The sequence below is a fragment of the Pholcus phalangioides genome, unplaced genomic scaffold (assembly GCF_987345545.1).
Source record: "Pholcus phalangioides strain wild (caught in Gottingen) unplaced genomic scaffold, Ppha-v1.0 ptg000002l_1, whole genome shotgun sequence".
NCBI lineage: Eukaryota > Metazoa > Arthropoda > Arachnida > Araneae > Pholcidae > Pholcus > Pholcus phalangioides.
The window spans coordinates 12,199,504-12,217,539 of record NW_028301595.1 but is presented as its reverse complement, the minus strand read 5'-3'; the positions used below and the strand labels follow the sequence as shown (position 1 = coordinate 12,217,539).

At 41.0% G+C, this 18,036-nt stretch overlaps 1 protein-coding gene across 1 annotated transcript; it reads right to left on the bottom strand.

Moving 5' to 3' along the window:
• Window positions 1–7,273: 7,273 nt before the first annotated feature.
• On the bottom strand, window positions 7,274–17,080 carry LOC149089425 (uncharacterized). Its single transcript, XM_089239767.1, has 2 exons — window positions 15,946–17,080; window positions 7,274–7,946 (listed from the first exon to the last, which is right to left on the bottom strand). Exons 1-2 carry the CDS (start codon window positions 16,811–16,813, stop codon window positions 7,345–7,347), a joined length of 1,470 nt encoding a protein of 489 aa, XP_089095893.1. The 5' UTR covers window positions 16,814–17,080; the 3' UTR covers window positions 7,274–7,344.
• Window positions 17,081–18,036: the final 956 nt, after the last annotated feature.

Genomic DNA, 18,036 nt, shown 5'->3' with positions numbered 1-18,036 from the left:
AATCGACATTTCGTATTGGTAAGTGGGATAAATCGGTCCCATTTCCGTGATAACATTTTATTATCCAGATGACTATCGGAATCAGATATAATGAGCTCTGATTTAGCGAATTTTTCCGAACGTCTTCAAAATAACACCTATAATTAGCTCATATTTTACGAATTCTGAAACCTGACCTTGATATAACAAACGCCTGTTTGACAAATTTTATGATTGTTACCATTTACATGCAATAAATCTTTTTCCCCAACGTTAGGAATAAAAAACAGACGAACATTCCCTAGATGTAATCAGCTCTAACCTCAACAATTTCTTGAGAAAACGTCATCAACATGGAACAAAAGTGACGCTTGCCGCCTGGCAGTCGAGCCGTTAGGAAGCTAGCGTCTCACTATGCAGGTCTGAGTTCGAATCCCGGTTCGGGCATGAATGTTTACTAACAAATTCCCTGAACGGATCATGCTGATCCTTGGGGAATACGTGAGGATCACAAATTTAATTTCATAATTTAATTCGTCGTTGTATCCAAGGTGGTTGCATTTTATCGACGCTATAACCAATGTTCATTAACATTATTCTTTATGGGAATGAGTACAAACAGTAAAATAATTACAGCCGAGGTGTCGTTATAACCGAGTTTGACTGTACGTTGGGAGTCGCGAATATGCACGCAACACGTTCTGCATGCACAAATTCCTTAGAAATTTCCCAGAGGAATGTTTACGAGATGCATGTGCGGTTAAGTAGTACGGTAAAACTCCTCTTAACGGGGACACTCCACTGATGGAGTCACCCCTCTTTTACGGCCAAATAGTATTTTTCCCTGGTGTAATAAAAGTATGCCATTGAAACCCTTGATAAACGGTCACACCAGTGACCGCAAAAGAGAGGCTTTACTGTACTTAATCATCTCATTAATTACACTAGTAAACAAATTAATACTTTCTAAATCTCTTAAGCTAAGCAAATAGGTGGCTTTACTTGATGGGCGGCTTTCCTTGGATCAGCGTGGAGTCACTTCGGTTATAACTGGAGAAACTGCGAGACACCCAGACTGACGCAAAAATCAACGTAAGCACTTCAGCTCAACAGGGTATCTCAGGTAAAACCAGAATTTATTGATATGCCAAAGATTAAATGTAGTGCATCGTAATGAACATTATGTAAATCGAAGAATCAAATAAATCAAGTGAAAGTCAAAGTGCAACGGGCACCAATAATAAATTATAGAAAGTTGTGTAAAATCATATCACAGGAGTAATCAAAAGTTTGATCGATCAAGGATTACATGACAGAGGGGTGGAGCACCCCATTCCGCTCAGACAGTTCAAACGGTACTAGTGTCCTCTTGTCGAAGCACTCGATTGACGGTGTATTGATAACTCATGTGGTCAATCCTATCCATCCCGATGAAAATTTTACGGGAACCACAGAAAACCAACTTCAGATGAACCAACTTCATCACCACTGTGGTGACGGTAGAGTTCGAATCCGGGTTCTCGCATTCGACCACCACAGTGGTTTAGTGTACATACCTAAGTCTGACTGTAGTAGTCTTGAATGAAACGGTTTCTGCTCAGCTCTGCGAACCCTTAGCCCACCACCTCAAAACCCGGCACCATTGGCACAGTGACTCGAAAAACGAGCCAGTGATACCATTGCCACGACGATGTTGAGTGTAAGTGGCTGAGCAACTGACCTCCAAATGCAGAGAGGACGAACGCAAAGGGTTCGCTCACTCAAACTGCCGGGGGTCACGATGCTCGGTACCTCTCTGGTCCACAGAGCTAAGCCAAACTAACAGGGGAGAAAGAACAACGAACCACAAAAACATCAAACGAAGACATTGGGAACCCTTCCCAGAGCTACCTAACCGTGTCAATGCCCACGACCGAAGCCCTAAAAACTGTGATTCTTACCTGAATCTAGATTAAGCCTCATACAGAGGCCTTCCTTCGAGGTTAGACGCAAACACGTCTTACCGGAATGGAATCTCCAACACGAATGATTTTCAACAGACGTTTCAACACGTCCAAAATGTATTTTTAAGAGATTCCGTTGCTCAATAATGAGAGAGAAAGTAATTCATTTGTTGAAACACATTGTTATTCAACTATGGTAAGAGCGAATCACAGTGGTGCGCAAACCTGGGTCCAGGGCCGTCTTAAGAGTATCATGGGCCCCTGGGCCAATTGATTTTTCTGAGGCCCTACCAAAAAAATTCTTGAAAATTTCAACCAGATCTCATTTTTGTGAGGCCCCCTCTTCACTTGAGGCCCCCGGGCCGTGCCCAGACGGGCCCACGCCTTAAGACGGCACTGCGTGGGTCGTTTCAATGAACTGAGGTGAGGTTGGGGAGGGGCGGGGGTCATGAGAGATTCTCCAAAATAAAAACTTACAAATAGGAAATTTTTATTAAAAAATATGTCAAAACTAAAGAATGCTTTTATTCAGCTGAGCTAATTACCATGTATCATACTGTAATTTGTTTTGTAATGTAATTTTGTCAAATTCTGCTTGTACAATAACCAATATATCGGCTACGTCATGCCAGAATCACGAATGTGCAATGTGCTTGCAAAAAAAAAAAAAAAAAAAAAAGAACGTGGGAAATGCCATTTGAATGGATTCTCTACCCATGTTACTCTATGGAAGAAATTTTCTGTAACGTGTGCTTCAAAAGGGATACACATCCGCGTTTCAAAAACAACTTAAATCAGCGGTTCTCAACCTTTTTTGACTCACGGAGCCCTTTTCAGTACATAACTTTTATATGGGAGCCCTGTTTGACTCGAGGAGCCCTTTCTGTATATAATTTTTATGGTGGAACCCTGTTGGCCTCTTTTTTTCATTTTATATATATCTATCAACTTGACTTATTTATTTCATTTTCCTTAAGTCACCGCGGAGCCCCTAAGAAGTGCACACGGAGCACCGGTTGAGAACCGCTGTTCTAGAGCAAGCTGCTTTAAAAGGTATTGTCTCAGCACGCCCTGCCAGGGCGGAGACCGCTGACGTCATACTCTTTCCAGTATATACTGTTGGTGCTGCCATCTAATCTCGAAATTTCAGGCGACTCATGCGATGATGAAAAGAAAGAGAGAGAGAGAGAGAGTTCTTTGTTATTTTTCTCAGCATAAAATCTTATGCGACGAAAATTTTGGTAACAGAATTTTTTGCATTTGTACATTTGCAACAATTGACAAAAAAATTCGGACAATATGGATGATCGAACAAATAAGTGAAAATACGGATTCTGTGGTCTTCAGATAGGGTTACCAGATTCAAAACTGAAAGAGGAGGACGCCTGGTGCAAACCTTAGGCAGTGCCGTCTTAACGCATGCCCCCCCCCCCCACGTGCAGAACCCGAAGGGCCTTAAGAGAAGAGGTGCCTCAAAGAAACGAGACGTAGTTGAATTTTTCGAGAACTTTTCAGGTAGGTTCTCCAAAAAATCCCTTGGCTCGGGGGCCCACGGTGCTCTTAAGACGTCCTGCCTGTCAGCCCCACCTTTGTGGGGGACATGGAATTCCAGTACTTGATTCCTTTACTTCTATTAATTACATTCATTAAACAAAAACAGCAATAAAAAATTCGAAAAATGATTAAAGTTATCGAATTGCAACGTATATTTGATAAACAGATGATGAAGCGCTTTAAAAGTATGACAAAAATTTATGTCTGTTCAACATGATTCGAGTCACGATGAACTGTCAGCAAGTTTTTCCGCATGGACCTCCCCACACAGGGCCGTCTTAAGATCACCATGGACCCTCGGGCCGAATGATTTTTCTGAGTCCCTACGAGAGGTTGATGCGCTAATCTCGTGGTGTGGGAGCAATCTCTTTCTGTGGTCATGTTACCGTTTCTGTTGTACCCCTGTGTGAGGAAAATTTCTGACAAGGACGAACCGGGTATCGAACTCGGGATACCTCTAAACATCCCCTGGTACTTCAGGCGAGTATATTATCGACATGGGGCTACCGCACCACAGGAATTTTCATTAATTTAAATGACAATTTTTTTGTATTAATTACATCGGAGCCGGATCCTTTTCAGAGCGGGCTGCCGGGGACATCTTTTCGCCCACATTGTGTCACCGCTCCGAATTCCCGCCAAATCCGTGATAGTGAGTTAAAAACAAAATTAAGGAAAGTGGTTTTGGTCCGCTCTAGGAGGGGCACCAAATTCGAGATGAAAGAAAAGTTTTTGTTAGGAATTAATTGGTATGAATTGGGAAAGGTGGGGTGCACCAAAAATCCCGAGATCATCAAAGATGTTGAAATATGCCAGTGGTTCAGAAACTTTCGACACCCGTGGCTTCCGCACTCTGAATGCGGTACAGTAGACTATGCGAGCCGATCTCCCCGTTAAAAAAATCTCGCCACAGAGAGCAACAGGCGTACAACGATACGGCTGTTGCAATCAACCGTTACACTTCACTCAAAGTTAGAAAAATTGATGGCGGATGGTAGCACCACACATAACAAGCATTATACAGAAATAAACTTCACATGGGTTCACAACACGTACACGCACATTCCAACATGTACCAATTCGTTAGATGTTCTGCAGCGGAATGTAGATGAGGTGCATAAGTTTAGTAGTAGTAGTAGTAGTAGTACAGTAGATTGCCGCTATATAGTGGCCAAATGGTCATAGTGACGGATTCGCATCGCGGAGACATGAAACCGGCCATGACTCCCCCGTCCTTCCATAGGGGATATAGGCTGGTTACCCAAAGATTTTGGACCCAGGGCCGTCTGAAGAGCATCGTGGGCCCCTAGGCCAACTGATTTTTCTGAGGCCCTACTTCGCAAACACTCGAGAATTTCAACCAGTTGTAATTTTTTTCAGGTCATTCTTCTTTTCAGCTCCCAGGCCATGCCCGGGTGGGTCCTTGCGTTAAGACGGAATTGTTTCGGTCATGGTGTGGAAGAGCGATGCGACGCCCGAAGTACTAATCCCCGAAGACGACGAATGAGCAAGAAGACAAAAATTGAGGTTACATTGGGCAAGGGCTTACAAAGATGCGCTAGTCACAGGGACGCCGGAAGTCAAACATGTTTGGTATTGCTCGAGTAATTAACATAATGTTTACTTAGATATGTATGAAGACCATACGTCACACGCCAACAAAAACGTCCCCTTTTTTTTAAATCTCCCATCGCCCGAACGAACTGAGGGGGTATGAGCTATATTCGAATGATGATTGGTGTTGCTGGGCAATGCCATTGAATTGATTCAATTCAATTGATTGGTGTTGCTTTAGCAACATGAGCATATATGTTCTGGCGTCCCTGGCTCGTCACCAGCAGGCCTCGAAGGGGCCCACGGAAAACTATAGACATATATTGTATATATATATATATAATGCTGTATGCAACAGTTACAAAAGAGACCGAAATGCAGAACAAAATCGCTATGCGAATGCAGTGGGATACAGAATATGACGAGGGAAAAATAGTTAAAAAGTCTCGCCACAGAGAGCAAGCAACAGGAGTACACACACACACAAAACGATGCAATTATTCAATCGTTACACTTCACTCAAAGTTAGAAAAATTGATGGCAGCACTACGCATAACAAGCATTACACAGAAACAAACTTCACGTTAGGATCACAACACATACACACATTCCAACATTCACCAATTCGATAGATGTTCCGCAGAGGAATAGATGAGGTGTATGTGTGGTTCAGTAGTAGTAGTACAGAAGACTACCGTTAGCCGCTGTGGTGGTCGAGTGGTTATAGTGACGGACTCGCGATGCGAGGATCCGGGTTCGAACCCCACAGTGGTGGTCGGCTGAAATTGGTTTTCTGTGGTTCCCAACTTCAAGGCGCAAATGCGAGCCGATCTTCCCGTTAAAAAGTCTCGCCACAGAGAGCAACAGTCCTACAACGATAAACCATCCAATCATAACACTTCACTCATAGTTAGAAAAACTGGTGGCAGATGGCAGCACTACACAGAACAAGCATTGCAGAGAAACAATAAACTTCACGTCAGGTTTCACTACACGTACACGCACATTCCCGCATGTACCGATTTTGTTGGGGGTTCCGCGGGGGGGGGGTGCATGGGTGTGGGGTAGCAGTAGTAGGTAGGGCCTCCAAAAAATGGCTCGGGGATCCATGATGTTCTTAAGTCAGCCACCTCGTTGGGCAATTTGCCTGTTGTGGCGTTGTATTTGTATTTGTCTCATATCCGACTAGTGTACGCCAGATTAACGGAAAAATCCTTATTACTGGAAGGCAGTGTTTGACAATACGTATCTAGATGCGTGATTCATGCATTAAAATTTAATTTTCCTTCTCCGAATTTCATTGTTGAGTGAAAATACTCCTTCAAATTTTAGGCAATTGTTTAAGATGGACTTATTTTCTGTTTTTCATTAAAAAAACACAGTGTATAAATAACCCTATTTTTACAGACTTGTGGCTATTTAGAGAGGAGTGAAATTACTATTCAAATTTATTTTCCCGGATATCATTGCTGGAAGATCTTCGGGACCCAGAATTTCATCAACAAAACGTCAAATAAAGCCAAAAACGAACTGAATTTTTAGTATATTGAATATTTTATAAATTTACTGAAGTGAGTTTCAATAATGAATCTGTGCAGGTCTTTTCCTTATTTAGGGGAGGGCGATCATTTAAGACCTTAGCGAGAGGAGGGGGTCCGTTCCCCGTGAAATGGGGAGGGGAATGGCTGATGTAAATGGAATAATCAGGCCATCTTAAGAGCATGGTGGCCCCCGGCCCATTCGGTTTTTCCTGAGGGCCCCCTAGCTGACTAGATATGATTCCCTGCCAATTCATAACGAGATCTCATAATCACGAGGGGCCCTCTGCACTTGAGCCCCCTTCCGGGCAGTACCCGGTTGGGCCCATGCGTTATGGATATATCTATTCTTCTATTTCGTACCTCCCCGAATTCCCCCCCCCTCCCCCAAAGAAATTTCTAGCCACGGCCATGCGATCACTCCGCCCAACGCCCAAGAATCAAATATTATGGCAAAATTGTTCTGTCCCATAAAATACGGGGTGATCCAACATAATAAGTCTTCTGGACGCTAACCCCCCCCCCCCCGACTATTGTTTTAAACAACAAAACACTTTGTGAAGTGAAAAAAAAATTCAAAATTATATAAATTTCATTTATCGTGGCCTTCTAAAGTTTATAATATCGCTTTGGATGCCCGCGTTCTGAAAGAAAAAAAATTGAGCACCACTTCTCTTTGAATAAAAACAAGAAACCACACATACAGTAGTTATGAAATATTTTATTCACAATATGCTACAACCATGGCATAGGTTATCCATCATTTTAACAAGAACTTACTTCCCAAGATCAGCATTCTTCAAGAAAGATACAGCCGCCATCTTCTTCCTGGCTTTGAGCCGTCTCTCCCTCCAGAACATCCGGATCAAGTTAACGAACATGGACGCAAGACTGAAAAACATCAGCCAGTAGGCGATGTAGAAATAACTTTGTCTCACAGAAACTGTCGCCAACTCCTTGGAATCCATGGATGAAATACCCAACGTTGAAAACATGGAAAAGTTGAAGAAGAACGCCTCCGAAACGCTCCAGTATTCCAGGATCGAAAGCACTGCCGATCCGAAGACGAAATAGAGTAAAAGTAGCAGGAATGGGAACAAGATGGCGACGAGACCGTCACCCATCGGGACGCTGCTACCAAAAGACGTCTTCGAGAAATTGTGGTAACTTGGTGATGTCTGGGGTGTGATTCGTGACGACGAGTGACCGACGCTACTACAAAGAGGGCAGCAAACCTTCTCGAAGACGCATCGCCAAAAAGTAGCTAATGATGAGCCTGAGCAAACCACCCAGGTTATAGTTATGGCTATTCCCACGAGTGCGTAAGCCATAACTGTCCAGTGCCTCCATTGCGATCTCGGTAGGTCCTGGCAGCTTCCTACAAGGAAGGAAGAGAAACAATTAATTTTTCAGGGTTCGGTTTTGTGTAGCAGAAAAGCATTGAAATCGAATTTTGACTGGTCAAGTTGATTTCAATCAAAAGTTTTAATTAAATCAGGGTTGAAATCGATAATTAAATCAGTTTTCTGCAAAATCCGTTGATAAGTAGCCAATGCTAAGTAAAAATATAAATCAACGCTGTGAGTTAAGATAAAAATTTAGGCTAAGTAAAAGAAATCCAGGCTAAGTCTAGGCCGAGTGAAGATAAAAATCTATAGGCTGAGTAAAGATAAAAATCTAGGCTCAGTAAAGATAAAAATCTAGGCTCAGTAAAGAGAGATAAAAATCTAGGCTCAGTAAAGAGAGATAAAAATATAGGCTCAGTAAAGAGAGATAAAAATCTAGGCTCAGTAAAGAGAGATAAAAATATAGGCTCAGTAAAGAGAGATAAAAATCTAGGCTCAGTAAAGAGAGATAAAAATATAGGCTCAGTAAAGAGAGATAAAAATCAATGTAAATGTGGATAGAAATCATGGATGACTAAGGATCGGGTTTCTTCCTATAGTAAATCTATTGTGTGAAAAACGAAAAATGATGAGAATCGTCTAGGTCCTATCAGCCTATCAGCCCCCCCCCCCCCACTTCGTAGGCACCATAGGAACGGGGATCTATTTTTAAAACGTTATTTCCGTGGTTACGGATCACGAAGGCACGCAGAAGAGACATCGCATTAACTGTTTATAAATGGATAAAATAATCAAGCACCCTTTAAATTGTTGAGAAATTGATTCCTCCAAATAAAACAAATGATGGGTCGAGATAATTGAAAACGGTACCCCTGGACCCTTTTCAGGGGTACCGTTTACCTAGGTAGGATCCGTTTTACCCTATATTTAATGTATCACCAAAATTTATACGTGTAGAATCATGAAGTATCATGTAAAGTGAAGGATAAATGCAACAAGAAAAACATGGATCCTGAGTCACACTATAGATTTGAGCTTTCTAACTTGAGCATTTCATAAACTGCACTAACGAGTTTCTGGGATGTTCTAACATTTCGAAACAAATTTGTATAATTTGTAAAAAACATTTTAAATTTATTTTGAGAAAAACAGCTTCTATTATGAGGTTAGTCATCCCTCCACGAAATGGGAAAATCCATGAAAGTGCCGTCGGATATAAAGCATGACTTGGATTATCGAGTGAAATATAATTTCCGGGTCATACCAGAAGATAATATTGATAACTTTAGGAAACTCAAACTGTTTCAAAGTAATACGAAACAAACAATATCGATTCCCCTCATATTCGGGTCAGCATTGTTTACTGCAGGTTACTTTGTTTGCGAAACTAAATCAACGCACGTCACCAAGGTATTTTTATTTTGGGTGACGCCTGTGACCTGGAAACAAATTTCTACACAAATATGCACACACACCCGGAAGCGTTGGTTTAGGAAATAAATCTTTACGTTCATCTTACTAAAAGCGGAAGATCGAACTTTTGATGTAATCCCATTTTATCACCAATAACTTCGCATATGTTCAGCAGAAGCCATGAATTTTAGGGTAATTGTGGAAATATACGAAAATAGCCATTGAGGGTGTTTTGTTGATTGCTTGTTTCTAAGAATACGCCGCGATTATAAGACTGCGGCGAGCGCCAAAGAAACCGGTTTCAATTGTTTGAAAGACGGCCATATGTCGCGTTTCAGAATTTTTCTTCCAATACTTTCAGCGTTATCCCCAGGGGGTGGGAAGGTTCACATTGTAAGCGTTTGGGGGATATAGGCCTGCCAATGAAAATGAGAATGATGCAACAAATTTTTGATTCGGAATTAGATCCTAACCAAATGATGTACAATGAAATTGAACGAAAAATGGAAGAAAAAGTCTTTTCGAAAAATCATTCAAATAGAAATTAGGACTTCTTTTCATTTCGGAAATTTCTTGATCTTGAAACGTATTAGGCATACAAAAAAATCATATGCCCGACCAAAATTTTTACATAACTCGGGCAATAGATATGTTCAGCACTGGTTCTTACATTAAAAAAAATAAATAAATATATAAGTATTACGAAATACACATTGCAAAGTGAAAAAATCAATTTTTCAAACCTAATTTTGATGGTTCAGGCTCATGAAAGTAGAAGAAACATCGTATTAACCGATATTTCACTGTGCACAGGGCAGTCTTAAGGGCATCATGGGGGGGGGGGGCGCCGAGCGAAGTGATTTTTCTGAGTCCCTACCTAGAAAATTCTCGAAAATTACCAGTTTTCATTCTCTTGAGGCCCCCTGAGGGGATATGCGTTAAGACGTCACTGACTGGGTACCAAATAATCAAATATTATATAAAACTAATGGGAAATTGATTTCTGGGATAGAAAAAAAACAAAAACGATAGAATGCGAAAAAATATGACGTAAAATTCTGTCATCAGATGGCAAAATATCACAAGTCACTTTTCCCAAAAAATTGAGTTGTTCGCATTCTGGTGTCTCGTTGCCATCTGAACACAGAATATTGTGAATTCGAAAAGTAGTATTTAAAGTAAAGGATAGATAGCGCTGAAAACAAAACTAAATATTTTGGTACAAGTGAATACCGAAACCGAAACTTGAAAATTTTCCAACAGAACAAAGTAGAAAAGAATTATGTTAACCGATATTTGACTGCATTAAATAAATTTCATCAAAATAATAACCAACAACATGAATTTATAGAAAAGAATATTGTGATAAACATATTGCTAACATATGCATCAATTCGAAAATTAGTGTTTAAAGTCAACAGCAGATAACGCTAACAATTTTTTTTTGAAATACGCACTGAATGACTTTGAAATACGTTGTATTTGTATTTGTATAATTGAAACTGAAGTGGGGGAAAGTTCACGTAAGCATTATAGGCAGGACGTCTTAACAGCACCATTGATCCCCGGGCAAAATGCTACTCTGGGATCCCTTATTTGTTGAACGTACCTGCTTATAAATATTTCTATGCTTTCGAAAATCATAGCACAAAATTTCATTACCCCAAGGTCCCTTATACACTTGAGGTCCCCGAGGCGTGTCCGAGTGGGCCCATGTTTTAAGATGGAACTAAGTACATGTCTGGCAATATGAGACTTACACGGTTCAAAAACGCACAGTATATCGGTTCTTTCCATTATTTCCTGTGGAATTTTCGTTTTTCTTTGCTTGCTGGTTGTGACAAAACAATTTAATGTTTTTTTATCTTCAAATGAATACTATATACTCTCTAAGGAAGGGAATTCTCTATCTCCTTTGTGGCGCCATTAAAGTATTACGTAAGCAGATCTTCAGCCATTTTCGACTCCCCCCCCCTGTCAGCAAAACACTGACCCCTCCCCTCCCCCTGTCAGCAAAAATTTCGTCAGCAGCTCAGAATATTTCATATCTTCAAAAAGGGGTGGTTGATGACGTAAGCAACCTTCAAACTCCCCCTCCCCCCCGTCATCAAAAGTCAGCAAATCCGAACCCCCCCCCCCTCGATGCTGACATCTTAATACTTGAATGACCCCTGTAGCTTAGTGGTGATAGCACTCGTCCTGCAAACGAGGGCCCCGGCTTCGACTCCCGGTAGAGGCAGAGATTAGTTTTTCCTTCCTAAAAAAATCAACATCTCAAAAAAAAAAATAAACATCACACAACATCCAGTTTTCTGTATATCGTGCATAAACAAATGGAGAGAGACATCATGCAACACCACCTATAAAAGATCTCTTCTCTGTAGGTGGTGTTGAATCATGTCATATAATACTATACTAATTTAATCGAAGCAAAGGTAATACTCTGCTAATTTAATTTTCTAAGCAATTTGAAATGAGATTTTAAAATTCTTCCCCACACCCCCGTCCCTATCAAGTATGGTTTTTTATAACGGAATTGGTGCTGCAATTAAACGCATTGAATTTTTGATACTTTGTATGTTTGTTGGGCTCATATTAAAAAAAATATATTTTTCAGTTGTGTGACTTTCGCATTTATACGACGACGTTTAAATCTGGCCTCTTGAAAGTCATATAAACGGGGTTCCACTGTAGCTGCTTCAAGAATTTGGCGAAATTTTTTACGTAACTGACAGATCTGTGGACCAGAGTTTGAAGGACAGTGCCCTAAATCACTCTTTTGGCAACTCACTGACGTGTCCCACGCTCTCTAAAAGTCACTCACATGCCTTATACTGTTTTTGTCAGTATTTCGGCTACTCACTGACTTGATCCCTTGCTCTCTTGGTCCTTTTGGTCACTTACATGCTTGTACACTCTCTAGTGTACTCGTTTTCTCTGTCACACGTTAGCTGCTCTTCTTTCGTTCTTCTAATGATGTTCTTGATCAGACATTCCCAAAATTTGTCGCCTCTCCTAATTTTCATTCCTCCCTGTAATTTCCCACACTGCGTATGACATCCGAACGCTTCAGGTGTTCTGTCATGTTCACGCCCAGTCGAATTTTCATCGTCATCAGGGTGAAAGGTACTGCTACACGATACTAGACAGATATCTCTAATTCGATTGCTCTTGAGTGTGCAGTGTATACAAAGGATTGAAGCGTATCCTTACTGAGTGAGAAAATTCATGTGTGTCTTGATTGAAGGACTTCAATATCGATGAATGTCAGCTGATACAGCACCTGCTATAGCAGAAAGCCTCCGCGCGAAGCTCGTGACGTCACTGAAGTTGTCCATTTCACCTATAGCCATTGGATATACTGCAAAAAAAAGGTAAAGATATCGGCCTGCTTATATCCAATGGCTGCAGGTGAAATGGACGAGTTCAGTGACGCCAAAGCTTCGCGCGGAGGCTTTCTTCTATAGAAGGTGTTGGCTGATATCTCTTTGCTAGGGCAAATGAAACGATAGCTCAATCAGCAGGGAAGGCAACACCCACGGAAGAAAGGACCCCTTTGAGGAGAAAAAAACTAAACCTCATAATGTGGTACCATACTCGATAACGTAATCTAAATGGAATTTTTACATACAATGGATGGCGCAATAATTATCTTTAACAATCACAACATTCGATTGGAGCTCATTGAGAATAATGAAACAGAAGTGAACAACTTTCGGGGATGTCTCCAGTCTAACTATAATTTTACTTATCATTGGTAAGGAATCATGTGCGTTACCTGGTACGAAAATTGTACGAAATTACGTAGTTTCTGATGGTTCTAATACAGAGGAGAGAGAAACACTTTGCACACACACACAGTTTCTCATTTTAAGTGCGAGTAATGAAATGTTTGATGGATCGATTGATTTTTAGTACCACACGCATCGCGTGTTCATTTAATTTCTCTCTACTTCGATCGAAATTTGCATGTCAATTTCATCAACGCATTTTTTACGCAATACTTCATAAATAATAAATGTATATGCAGAGTCACCGTGAAAAGCCCTGTGCAGAAAAAAGAAATTACGGAAAATATACACACAGGAACGCTTGAAAATATCTATACAAAGATACGTAAATAAATGTACGAAAATTAATACGAAAACCACTAAAAATTTTGAATTGATGAAAATTTAAAATTAATGAAAGATTTAATTCTAAAACTAATGAATATTAAGAACCTAATCGTTGAAAAAATTCCTGGGCACCTACGTAAATTCAGAACTAATGAAAAAGAAATAATTCCGAATGGATTGAAATCTAGAAATAACGTAAGAATATGAGCTAGAAAACAAAAAATCACAAAAGTTTTACGGTAAAATATCTTATATGTTTTTTCTTTTTTTACAAAGTGATATGAATATAAGATGTCCCATAAACTCGTAAATAGTTTGAAAATTTATAAAAATTGAAAAAATATTGGTACGTTTACCAAAAAAAGCTATTCTTACGAAGGGTTATTTTTTGTAGATAAAGAAAAAAAACAAAGAGTTCAAAGTTTTCTCACTAGAGAGCGCTTCACGAAAGCAAATAATCACACAACTATGCAAATCAAAGTCCTATAAAATGCAAGGTGTACGATTAACAGTTCATTTCTGAATTCTCCTGTTACTAGCGCTCACATCAAACTAAGGTTTTCATTGTGGTGTCGACATTGGTGGATGAAGGACCACTGGCGAAGTTGTTTTACCTCAGTCAAAAGTAGCCAGCTAAAGCTTTACAAACGTTTCGGACACACAAGAGATTGAAGTAATTTTGACGGTCCGAAGTCTGTGATTTCCTTTCGTGCAGCTCTCTCTGTCTCCCTCTTTGAAAATTTCAACTTATTTTTGTGTACCGAAATTTGCCCTTCGTGCTAATAATTTTTTCGCAAAAATCGGGTCTAAATATACCAATTCCTCCAATTTCTATGAATTTTTAAACTATTTACGACTGTACTGGACTTCCTGTATATTACACAAATTAAAAATTTTGAGATGGGGCAACTACAGAAACAAGTTCAGATACTTTTTTGAAAGTAACGTCACTGTGAAATCAATGTATATTATGAGAAATTTCTATCTGTCAAAAACCCCAAACGTGTTGTATGTCAGTCATATTAAAGCAAAGGTTCAGTGCCACTCAACACGGCCCGGGAATCTCAGGTATGGCGGGGGGTGAGGCTCATGATCTGAATACAACTTCCGATATTAAGTATGTAAATTTTTTAGGGAGGTATTTCTAACCCCCATAGCTTGGGACCTTAGAAAAATCACTTTTGCTTTAGGGCCCATGATGTTCTTAAGATAGCTCTGCAGAAGTCTTCACCTTTTCTGGAGTCCCGAGCTTCATTTAGTCTCAACATCAGGAGCATGAATATTGCAACTTTGACATATCCTTATACTCGGACCAGTTTAACGAGAATTCTTGGAACTGGAATGAAGTTAAAATTGAATCAAGATGTAATCGGGATCTCCAAAATTGAGCGCAAGCATTGAGCACTATTTATGGCTACAGAGAGCACCGCATTGTGTTCACGACAGTAGGCCTAAGTTCCATACATTAAAGTTCAAATCATGCATGTTCAAGTTATAGCCTGCGGGCCAAATGTGGCCCTCGGAGCTATTTGCCGTGGCCCGTGACAAATTACCAAGCCACTCAAGTGGCCCACTAAAAATGATCAAATTACTTCAGTGGCTCACGGCGCATTTTCAAATCATTTGAGCTGCCAACGGCGCATATCCAGATCACTTCACATGAGCGATACTTCCAGTTCACTTAAGTGACACGTGGTACATTTGTAGATCACTTAATCAGCTGGCTGGCCAGCGGCACCCTTCGATACCACTTGAGTGACACTCGTAGCACACTTACAGATCATTTAAGCTGTCCGCGACACATTTACACTTCACTTAAGCGGGCCGCGATATTTTTATAGATCACTAAGTGGCTCCTGACACATTTTTAGATCACTTAAATTGCTCGTGGTACATTTTCAGGTAACTCAAATTGTCTGTGGCACATTGTCAGATTACCCAAGTGCTCGAGACACATTTCCAGATAACTCAAGTATCTATCACACGGCACACTTTTAGATCACCTGAGTGGCTCAAGGAACATTTCCAGATAACTCAAGTGGCCCGCGACACGTTTCAAAACCAACGAAGTGTCCCGCACTCTCCAAAAGGTTGAGCACCACTGGTGTAGATCGTGTAGATCAGGCATCTTCAACCCGTTGCTCGCGAGCACCATGGTGCTCCCTGAAGCACCCAGAGTGCTCGATGATCGTGTCTGATTTGGTGCTCGCGAGCACTTGATCAACGTTCCAATTAAACCACTTTGTACAAATTGCATTCGAGGATTGAAATCATCCTGATTTCATGCATTCGTATGTATGGTATGTATGTAAGGGTGCTCTTCTTTTTTTTGTGATGGGTAAAGACAATGCTCGCGACTAGAAAAAGGTTGAAGACCTCTGGTGTAGGTTATATAAACTTTAATATTGGAAAAGATATAACTCGGTAATCTTAAATGGGTCTGGCCAGGTTCTCATGACCAGACCCTATTCCATAGAAATATTTACGAAAAACAACTCACCTGTTGTAGTCATCAAAGAGAAACTGTAGAATAACGAGTTACGGAAAGTCCAGGACTGTTCCCACTCGGGATCATCACGCCTTTTGTATCCCGAATAACTCGCGTGCAGCAGATCCTTCTCGAAAACGTCCAGGTATTCGTAAACTTTCTTGGCCCAGACTTCTTCGTAAGGAGAGATCTGCCTGAGTTCGGTTGCGAGGAGGATGGCAGTGTCGTTCTTCCATTTCTCGATCCTGGCGTTGAAGTCGAAGTCGTGTTCGTTCTCCGTGTACGAGAACATGAATGCACCACCGATACCGTAAAGAACGAAAAGTGACGTCGACAAGATGAGCACCGACAAGTTCTTCGTGGTGCGGAAAACACAACTGCTATTGCAGTCGTTCCCGGACGCGTGGACTTCGCTGGCCGAATGTCTTGGGATCTTTTCTGGTTCGATTCTAAGTGGATCCAAATGGACACCGTTTGTTATTGGTAAATTCTCCTTGATGAGTATCGTTTGCTCTTGCGGTCCGTTCTCTTCAACGGTTTGGCTGATTGTCTCATCTGGAGACTCTTCTTCACTTTGGGATGTCTCATCGGTGGTTACACCGACAACATCGTGATCATTTGCTCCATGCGTATCTACGGTTTCAATAACGGAGTTCGGTCTGGATTCCTCGTCATTTTTCGACTGGGTGTCCATCTCTTGTACTGGTGACGATGCCGGTGAATGATGGTTCTCGTCACAGATAATCACCGTCGCATCATCATTCCCATCAGTATCCTGAGATTCATTTCTATCGGCACTGGGTGGAATTTCAGTTTCTTCAGGAACTGAATGCAATTGCATGTCGCCAGCTTCAGTTATTACTTCTGTATTTGAATCCATTTTTATTTTTTAATTTGATGGATGCATAACTGGGAATAATCCAACGAGATTTTGAGATGATTTCAATAACTAGTCATTATTTCTCACTAAATATGAAAATTTACACGATGTTGCCCGTTTTCTATTGCGTAAGGTCAACACAGAAATTTTTTCTACGATCGGATGCAAGACCAGGAAATAACGATGTAATTTGTCATGTCCTTTTCCAGGTCAAAAACCTCGGTTCGAACGATGGCCGATCTCCCATTCGAATGGGGACCAATCATGTTGGCCGGTATCGTAGAGAATAACATCTCGTCACTGGAGACTTAACTATATAGGCTTTTTTTTCCTCTCTCTCTATCCTCTCAGGTTGGTACCACCGGTGTTGGTCGGTACCTCGCGTGACCAGGAGCTGGAACAACGGTAATGTTCATTAAGGGCGAAATAGAAGAAACACGAAGAAAGGAAGGATTGTATCCTACATAACGGAAATCGATAAGAGCTCAGCATCTGTCTCGCGAATGCTCTCCTCGTGCGAATCCATAAAAAAGAGGGACAAATTTCAGACCTCATTCGAACAAAAACATTTTTACCTTGTCGACAAGTCGCGAGAATTGGCGTCATCCATTAGAGAAATGAAAATATATGGACCTAGATATCGTAGGTATCGCGTACTGTCCATTGAATATGGTTTTACACAGCAACTAATTCAAAGTGTAAAAAATGGAAGAAAAGAAACCGGGCGGCATACCACACGACAAACTTTACATTCAGTCGAGTGAGGAGAAATTTGGTATCCTGTGATTAGTTGCAATGAGTGACGAAGTTAGCAATTCGTCACCATTGGCGGTGTTCTTGGGAGTTTACGGGAATTTGCCGCCTTCACCCCAGATATTCCCCCAGCACGTTCTGTACTCGGTATATTTCGCCCCCGGATGTTAAGCACTGGACATCTTGTCCCTGACATTTCACCACAGACGGGGCCAAGTGGTGTATGAGTGACCGTACGAATGAGTGAGTGATCGTATGAGTGAGCGAGTAATCGCATGAGTGAGTGAGAGATCGTATGCGTAAGTGAGTGATCGTATGGATGGTGAATATCGTGAATGGTGAATGGCCGTATGAGTGACGAGTGGTGGGGTGAGTTATCGACTGAATACGTGATTGAATGGGTGTATGAATGAACGACTCACTCACTCGTTCACCAGATCAGTCACCCACTCTCACTTGTCCATTCATGC